This window comes from Lithobates pipiens, unplaced genomic scaffold, assembly GCF_037356315.1.
Source record: "Lithobates pipiens isolate NorthernLeopardFrog02 unplaced genomic scaffold, aLitPip1_a1.2 Scaffold_19, whole genome shotgun sequence".
NCBI lineage: Eukaryota > Metazoa > Chordata > Amphibia > Anura > Ranidae > Lithobates > Lithobates pipiens.
This window is the reverse complement of record NW_027507764.1, coordinates 444903119-444912861: the sequence shown is the minus strand read 5'-3', so window position 1 is coordinate 444912861 and position 9743 is coordinate 444903119. Positions and strand designations below refer to the sequence as shown.

The window sequence follows — 9743 nt, the reverse complement described above, 5'->3', positions numbered from 1 at the left end:
AAGAAGTGTCATAATCCAAAAATATGGATACACACTGTCCAAATTCAAGCACATTTTTACATTCATGAAATTACCTATAAAGATAATAGGAGGCGAAAAATCTCAACCGTACCCTTTGAAGGTATTCAGGCAGGCCCTTGCACTACATGCTTTGGTGAATTCATCCAGAAATATGACCACAAAAGATGTATAGTGTGTATGAGTCTTGCAAAGTCAACAGATAAAGTATTGGTATTGGTTGATTTAGCATTTGGAGGGGGGGGGGGGGGTTCCAAATGAGTTTGTGCCACTAAAAAATGGCCACTTGCACTGTGCCTGAATTTGAGGACAAACAATAACATTTGTACACATTTTAGGGGGTGTTTAGGGTAAGCACAACAATTAAGCTGGCAAAATACATTGTTTAGTTACTAGGCTATGTGTGTATGGGCCCAGTATAGCATGCTGGAGAGGTTAGTGAAGAAAAATATACATGAAGGCCAAAAAAGAAGCATTAAAATCTTACAGCATGCACGAGGACAAACAAGACATTCACAGCATATTACAATAATGGTAATTATGCAATGAAGAAATTAATACAATACATAGAATGTGGTGTTAAAGGCTAAACCTTCCCAAATATAGTCCTTCTGCAGGACTTGGATAATGGCAGGTCTCTGGAATAATGAGTCCCAGAGTCTGAGGAGAGATCCCATTTTTGAACTTCTGGTCCTGGAGACTTCTCCCCTTCACCAAGTACCACAAGGTGGCTATGAGCCTTTGCTCGGGAGTAATGGCAAGCCGCATGCATGTGTCCTGCTTACTAAGCATGAGCCAAACACCCCCCTGTTTGGTTCGCATTCAGAACATGCGAACAGGCAAAAAATTTGTTAGAACACGTGAACACCTTTAAAGTCTATGGGACATGAACATGAATAATCAAAAGTGCTAATTTTAAAGGCTTATATGCATGGTATTGTCATAAAAAGTGTTTGGGGACCTGGGTCCTGCCCCAGGGGACATGTATCAATGCAAAAAAAAGTTTTTCTGAGAGCAGTGATTTTGTTAATGCTTAAAGGGGTTGTAAAGCTTTGTTTTTTATTTTCTAAATAAGTTCCTTTAAGCTAGTGCATTGTCGGTTCACTTACCTTTTCCTTCGATTTCCCTTCTAAATGTTTTTTTTCTTTGTCTGAATTTCTCACTTCCTGTTTCTCCTCAGTAAACTTCACACCATCATCCGAGCGGTGTTTAGTCAGCCAGAACAGCTTACTGAACAGCTTACCGAGGAGGAACAGGAAGTGAGAAATTCATACAAAGAAAACAAAGAAAAAAAAACATTTAGAAGGGAAATCGAAGGAAAAGGTAAGTGAACCAACAATGCACTAGCTTAAAGGAACCTATTTAGAAAATAAAAACAAACCTTTACAACCCCTTTAAAGTGAAACAAAAAAAGTGTAATATTCCTTTAAATTTTATACCTGGGGGTGTCTATAGTATGCCTGTAAAGGGGCGCATGTTTCCTCTGTTTAGAACAATGTGACAGAAAGGTGACATTTCTAAAGGAAAAAAAGTAATTTAAAACTACTTGCGGCTATAATGAATTGTCGATCTGACAATACACATAAAAGTTCATTGATAAAAACGGCATGGAATTTCCCCACAGGGGAACCCCCAACCAAAATGAAAAAAAAAATGGCGTGGGGTCCCCCCAAAAACCCATACCAGACCCTTATCTGAGCACGCAACCTGGCAGGCCGTAGGAAAAGAGTTCGGACGAGAGTGCAGCCCCCCTCCCTCCTGAACTTTACCAGGCCAAATTCCCTCAACATTGGGAGGGTGCTTTGGGGTACCGGCCCTCCCAAAGCACCTTGTTGCCATGTTGATGGGGAGAAGGGCCTCATGCCCACAACCCTTGCCTGGTGGTTGTGGGGGTCTATAGGCAGGGGGCTTATTGGAATCTGGAAGCCCCCTTTAACAAGGGGACCACCAGATCCCACCTCCCTGTGTGAATTGGTGATGGGGTACATTTGTACCCCTACCATTTTGCAAAAAAGTGTCAAAAGGGTTAAAAAACACAAGAGATGGTTTTTGACAAGTCCTTTTTTAATTTATTCTTCTTTTGGCTTTGTCTTCCATCTTCTTTCTTCTGGTCTTCCTTCGGTGTTCTTCTTCTTCCTCCATATTCTTCTTCTCCATATTCTTCTTCTTCATCTTCTTCTTCCTCCGCTCTTCTCGTCCCGCATCTTGCTCCAGCTTCTTCTCCGCTCCGTCCGCACAATCCACCTTAGTGTGAGTTTTCCACCGTGTGACGCTTCTGCTCTTCTGACACTTCTTATATAATCGAGGACGGGGCCACCTAGTGACCCCGCCCCCCTCTGATGCACGGGACTTCCCTATGGAAGTGGAAGAAGTGGAGAAAGAAGAAGAACACAGAAGTAAGACCTGAAGAAAGAAGAAGTGGAAAGAAGAAGAAATTAAGGACTTGTCAAAAACCGTCTCTTGTGTTTTTTTAACTTTTTTTGTGACACGGTAGGGGTACATTTGTACCCCATTGCCAATTCACACAGGGGGGTGGGATCTGGGGGTCCTTGCTAAAAGGGGCTTTGAGGTTCCGATAAGCCCCCCACCCACAGACCCCCACAACCACTGGGCAAGGGTTGTGGGAATGAGGCCCTTCTCCCCATCAACATGGGGACAAGGTGCTTTGGGAGGGCCGCTACCCCAATGCACCCTCCCAATGTTGAGGGCATGTGGCCTGGTATGGTTCAGAAGGGAGGGGGCTGCTCTCTCATCCCCCCCTCTTTTCCTGCGGCCTGCCAGGTTGGGTGCTCAGATAAGGGTCTGGTATGGATTTTTGGGGGGACCCCATGCCATTTTTTTTATTTTGTCACGGGGTTCCCCTTAAAATCCATACCAGACCTGAAGGGTCTGGTATGGATTTTGAGGAGGACCCCCACACCATTTTTTTTATTTTTGTGCAGGGCTCTCCTTAATATCCATAGCAGACCTGAAGGGCCTGGTATGGAATTTAGGGGGACCCCCATGCATTTTTTTCTTTAAATTTTGGTTCGGGGTTCCCCTGTGGGGAAATTCCATGCTGTTTTTATCAATGAACTTTTATGTGTATTGTCGGACCGACAATTCATTATAGCCGCGAGTAGTTTTAAATGACTTTTTTCCTTTAGACATGTCATTTTGCTGTCAGACTGTTCTAAACACGGGAAACATGCGCTTATAGCCATACTATAGACACACCCCAGGTATGAAATGAATATTACACTTTTATTGTTTCACTTTAAGCATTATTAAAATCACTGCTCCCAGAAAAACAGCTGTTTTTAAAACTTTTTTTGCATTGATACATGTCCCCTGGGGCAAGACCCAGGTCCCCAAACACTTTTTTATGACAATACCATGCATATAAGCCTTTAAAATTAGCACTTTTGATTTCTCCCATAGACTTTTAAAGGGTGTTCCGCGGCTTTCGAATTTGCCATGAACACCCAAAATTGTTCGCTGTTCAGCGAACTGGCGAACAGTCAATGTTCGAGTCGAACTCATGTTCGACCTGAACATGAAGCTCATCCCTACTGCTTACTAATATAGGGGGTCAGCAATGCCAATAAACGGTGAAAGCAGGGGTTCGTCATCCAGAGATAATTCCTGAAATCATCAGGATTATTCTCCTGGAGCTCCCTCAGCAAAAGCACATGACAGAATTGGTCACGATTAAGCAACCAATTCTTGGTCCAAGAACTCCTCCTCCTGTTCATGGACTGGACTTGGGTCAAAGCAATAACTCGAAGCCCAATGATAGCATGATCTCTCTGACGAGAACCCCATGTGTCTAGTAGACAAACGGCTGTTCAGAAATGAACTGACAAGCACGCACTGAATATCAGAAACAACCTGAGATGCACGGCCTGAAAACCAGAAATGACCTGGCAAGCACGACCTGAAAATCAGAAATGACCTGACAAGCATGGCCTGAAAAATCAGAAACAACCTGACAAGCACGACCTGAAAAATCAGGAATGACCTGACAAGCATGACCTACAGAAAAGACCTGACAAGAATGACCTGAAAAACAGAAACGAACTGAGAAGCACGTCCTGAAAAGCGCAAATTGACACTCACCAAACTTCTACTAACACGAGATTAGCAGAAGGAGCCCAAAGAGTGGCACATGACTATTGAACTTCCTTTTCATCGGCTCGTAGTATATCTAGTACGTCACTACGTTCATAATTGTTGGTTAACAATTGTGTGCCGTGTGTATGCAAGACAAGTTTGGGCCAATGCTCTTTGGACAAAATTCCACGGTTTTGTCGGCAAACAATCTGATCGTGTGTACGAGGCTTAAGAGAAAGGATAAGGATGAAGTATTGATCTCTATTGTGTTGGTTGCCATAAACTAAAAGCCCAGCATAATCTACTGGTGACTTTCTTGTTTCTTTATAACCCTAGTATGCCCCCTTTCCTGTGTTTAAAGAACTGCAATCCCCATTATGTCCTGCTGCTATCACTCCTGCCTCTGTAAAGCTTAAAGGAAAAGTATGGCCAAGCCTTTTTTTTTGTTGGCCATACTTCACCTGGGGATCAAAGGAGTGCACTTAATTCAAACTTGTGTGACCCAGATCTAGCCAAAGCCCACTGTCAGCTGATATCACAGAACCAGTCCAATCTCTGCAAGGGTTCTGACAATAGTGTCTGGATCCACCCAGATGCCTGATCGGCATCCAGCTCAGCCTCTCATCTCATCACTGAAAGCCAAAGCCAGCTGCTCCCACCCCCCACTGCCCAGCATTCCAGTGAGCACTGGAGGGGCAGACAGTCACCAGCTCGCTGAAGACCACGAGCTGAGCAATCAGTGGTCTTTGATCGTTAGTTCTTTATGTAGTGCCATCAGGAGACAGTTGAAGCATCACATCGAGGCTGCAACCATCTAGCTGAGTATGTATGCATGTTTGTTGTAAACACAATCTTTTAAGGCCCCAGCATGCCCCATTGCCTTCTCTCCTGTCTGCGTAGAGCTACATGTCATGGCATACCCCAAATGATGTCTCTCCTATGTCTTTAAAACTACATCTGTTCACGCACCACATCCTCAGTTCAGAGATTTTCAATGTATATGGGTTTGTATAGGTTAATGCTCCTGTAAGTTGCCTTTTACTCTTACAGGACAGGTTTTCTGCTTCTCTTCATTAAGATACATTTAAAATAATTAGATTTAGCCCTCTGAAGTACAACTAACATAACCAATCCTTTCACTGGAAGCTTGGAAACCCGATATGATCAGCATTTATAAGCATTGTTAAGGTAAGCAAAAGACTCTGTTGAACATAAGTGCCAATACTCAGTAGAGTACTTACAAGAATCAGAGCTAAATCACAACTTCAGGCATTTTTCTTTATTTGGATCAAGTAGAAAGCTTTATAGTAACTGAAGTTTTAATTGCTTTGTCCCTATTGGAGATATTTCCTCCTGTCAGAACAGAAAGTGTAGAGAACACATTTTTAATAGAAAGGGGAAGGTTTAGAAATTCTGACATTGATTTTATCTGTGCCTTTCTGATTTAGTGACAACTACTTCTCCATGAACAGAAATTTAAGTAAAATCTCCTCAAATCGAGTCACAAACAGGAAAAAAAATCTAACAGAAATGTGTCGCGGTACCCCCATAGGGGTTGCTGAAAGTTGTGGTCCACCTGTCACCCTGAGTGGCCCGGCATTCACTTCCCAATCACCTTGGGGACAATGAAAAGTCCATATGTTTGTTTTTGTATTTTTATTGAGGGATTTGAACTTGGATAGGGATGGGAATATATGGGATGCCCAGTAGAATTTTAGAACAGTCAATTTGGGACAGAACTATGTACACTCTTTGTACATGACACTTCTCCAGACTCCTCCTGCACAACACTTACTTGCAGACTATCACTCTATCTCCTGCACAACACTTGACTCCAGGCACAGCTAGCACATGGTTAGGCCCACATCTGACTCACTTAGGCCCTAAAAATTGCAGTTTGGAGGCAGGGAATGCAGGTCCTTTTTTGTGTAGCAAAAATAGAATAGAAAGTCTTTAGTGCTCGCTGTCCTTCCGTGGACTACTGCTCCCAACAATCTCTCTTCAAGCCCTGCCAGCCCTTCTGGCTGCAGCTGCTCAACTCCACTGACGTGACATTGCAATCCTCACTGCCTCCACACCCAGCTCTGACTGTTTCCTCTCAGTCCTCTCTGGTGTGCCTCTCCAGCACTCCCAATAGCACATATCACTCACCAACCTCCCTGGTGGGCACACACACCAGTGGTTCCCTCCTGAAGACTTGCCCGCCAGTACTAGCTCCTGCTGTCCTCTCTGACTCCTCTCTGTGCCTCCTGTTCAAATCCTTCATGCATTCTTGAATGGATCATTCCTGTATCCAAATCCAAGGCCCAAGGTCACCCCCCAAAGGTCCCAAATATCCAAAGAGAATTCCACCCTGAAAGAAGTGTTAAGTAAGTACTGGCAATCACACAAACCAAAAAGATGGTATTGCCTCATAACATATGGACACAGTTACTCATTGTACGCAGTCATGCTATGTGCGTAGGTAATCATAAGCCTCTAGTACTGAATACTTGTGTATTTCAGACTTTTGTGGTCCTCTTGGAAAGGTTTGGAAATGCTGTTACAAACAATTCTTTTTAAAAACGAATATTGACAAGCGGCTTATTTTTCCCTATAGCAGAACTCTCATATGCCAGTTACATTCATATAAATGCCAATTTAAAAAGTCACCTTAACAGCAAAATCCATTTCTATAAGCCGCAAGATTTCAGCTCATTGTCTTACAAAGTTAGCAGTGCAAGTAAGTCCCATCATAATTTATATCCTCATTTTACCAAGTACGTGCACCAAATTTCATACTTCAGAATTACATTATCTCAGTGTTAAATAGCCCCAGTGGCATAAATAAGCAATAACTCATAGGGTATAAATCTGTTAGCATGTAAATGAGCACTTGGCTGTTAATTTCATATTTTCTCATTAGCATACACAGCATTAACATCACTGTGACAGATCAATGCAGAAGAAATCTATTTAACAGAAATGAACATTTATAACACGGCATATTTACCTGCAACTTCATTTTGTCCAACAAGAACTTTTCCTAACATATTTTTATTATGAATTTTATTTGCTTGATACTTTTGATCTTGCTAATTTACTTCCTAGCTGTACTGTGTAAATTAGTATACTGTAGATTCAGCCTCAAAAGAATATAAAACAAAAACAAAAAGTTTTGTGACCTGCAAGATGTCAGAAATATTTTTATAAATTTTTTTATGCAAAGGACCTGCAATAAAGTATATTTCCATGTTTGCAGCCAAACTGGAATAACACCAACTTAAATTACACATGACTAGTGTAGATAAGATGCACCTCCTCGTTTTTTCCCCACTGCGGCCCCACCGTTACACCCCCCAACCTGTCTCCCGATTCTTATCTATAGAAAATGAGACCACACATTTTATGGGGTATAACCGGCCACAGCAGCCTTTTATTTATAAATATATAAATATATATAAAATATATATCAAAATATCAACATATAACCATTTAAACCATTTTAACCTCGATAAACCTCAATATATAACTCTGAAACCTCCTCAGTTTTCTGACCCCGGTGGCTTGTATGGCACTTTCCCAACACCATCTCACTTTGTTACACTGCGGGCAAGCTAACCGTACTAGGCCTCCGGCCGTGATAGCATCAGCCCGGAGACAACTCCCTACCCGCAGTGTCCAATATCCCATAATCAGCTAACCCGCGTTAGCGGTAACCCAGGGAGCCCATGTCCCTAATGGGCCCCCCAACACTTCCATTTCCTGGGTCAGTTACCACCATACAAGCCACCACCACCGCCACCAGCTACCAAGGGGGACCCCCTCACCCTTGGGAGCCCCGCCACACTCTCTCAGAGCCCGCTGTATCCCCTCCTGCAAGCCCAGGGCCCAAAGCTCCATCCCAACATCTGAGAGATGTACCCCATCTCGCAACAGATACAGCCCGACATCCCTTTCCAATTCCCGATGCCGAACCACCAAACCCCCATTCCTGAGAACAAACTGGCCCACCCTCTTGTTCACCTTAATTCTGGTTTTATTAAGGCTCGCTACGGACCGGGCCAACCGCCAACACGTCCTGGCCACAATGTCAGACCATACGATTAGCATTCCGGGGAAAAGGGTGCTCAAACGCAAGAAATCCAACTTAACGTCACGAATGAGCTCCCTGGCCGGCCGGCCCCCCAGATCGTTGCCCCCCACGTGGAGCACCAGCACGTCAGGCGGCCTATCCAAGCGCGCCACGTGCAGCACCTCCGGTAAAACCCTACCCCACAGCATGCCCGGCCTCCCAATCCACCGCACACAGGCCTCCTCCCGAGGAACCCCCAACTGCCTGCCATTCTGCCGCATGTCTGCCCTTCTGGCCCCCCGGAACACATAAGAGTGCCCCAATATCCACACGAGGCCTATCTGGAATCCATCTGCAACAACATAGAAAAACCATAGATCACAGCAGGTTTGAAGAAAACACACAGACACCAACACAACATACACCCCACCGACAACCTCCCCCCCTCACATCCGGCCACGGGCCCTAGTCCACCGCCAGCTCCGGCCGAACGTAAGACCGGAAACGAAGCGACTCCCAACGCCCTATCCTCCGGACCGCTGCCTCGTCCAACCCGCAACGAGCGGCTTCCGTAGCCGCCCCAATACGGAAGGAGTGCGAGGCAAACTGCGAGCTATCCAAGCCGGCAGCCGTCAAGCATTTGCGAAAAACTGCCACAAATTGGAATCTTGACAGCAAAGACCCATCCGCGTGAACCAGCAGCGTCCCGTCCCCACCTGGCCGAACACCCAAAAACTCCCCCACCGCCTGCACGGGGCACAATGGCGACCCCTCCAGCCGATATATGCACACGCGCACACCTCTACCCACCTGATCCGTCTTAGACCGCCGTAACAAAATCTCCACCCTATCACCCAACATGCGCACATCCTGCGCCAAAATCCCCCCAGGGAGCCCCCTCGACGGACTCACCAATTCGCTAACCCTGAACGCGCCGAAAAAGGCCAGCGCAAAAGCCGCCCGAAACAACGACGCCTCAAACCCAGAGGAGCAAATCGACCCCAGCCTACCCACCAAATCCAGTAAGTTGCCGAACGTCACCGGCCTCCTGGTATCCCTGCGTTTTCGCGCACGACGATAGCCTTTCATCGCCTGCCGAATGCAAAAGCCCTTGGTAAAATCCGCATATCCATGCAACTTAAACCAGAAGGCCAGCCCCGCCAGCTTCCGATCCATGGCGGAGACCGACACGCCCCGTTCCAGACCCCGGGCCACAAAATAGAGAACCAACATCTGCATCTCATCAGCAGCCGCCACCCCGCCGACCTGGCCAACAAACTCCCGCCACTCACACCACACCTTACCGTAGGCCCGCCAAGTGGTGGCGCTTACCGACCGCTCGATCCACCCAGCGAGGACTCCCAGACCATCGACCACATCCAGCTGGGGCAGGGGACACCCTCCCTTTCGGCCGCCGGCGCCAACTCTCGAAACCTGACCCACTGGAAACGAGACAAGGCGTCAGCCAATGTATTCTCAACCCCCGGCAAATGCACTGCATATAAGAAAATGTTCAGCTCCAAGCAGCGCAGCACCAAGTGCCGCAGCAACCGGACGACATGGAGGGAAGACGCCGAGA

General features: G+C 45.8%; 1 protein-coding gene across 1 annotated transcript; it reads right to left on the bottom strand.

Annotated features, from left to right (window-relative positions):
* Positions 1–8629: 8629 nt before the first annotated feature.
* Positions 8630–9403, bottom strand: LOC143998085 (integrase/recombinase xerD homolog). The gene has a single exon (XM_077493839.1). The coding sequence runs from the start codon at positions 9401–9403 to the stop codon at positions 8630–8632; it is 774 nt and encodes a 257-aa protein (XP_077349965.1).
* Between the last annotated feature and the right edge of the window lie 340 nt (positions 9404–9743).

Bases quoted from the DNA above. Each gene is read 5' to 3' on its own strand.
- LOC143998085 (XM_077493839.1), bottom strand. From the start codon at position 9,403: ATGCAGATGTTGGTTCTCTATTTTGTGGCCCGGGGTCTGGAACGGGGC.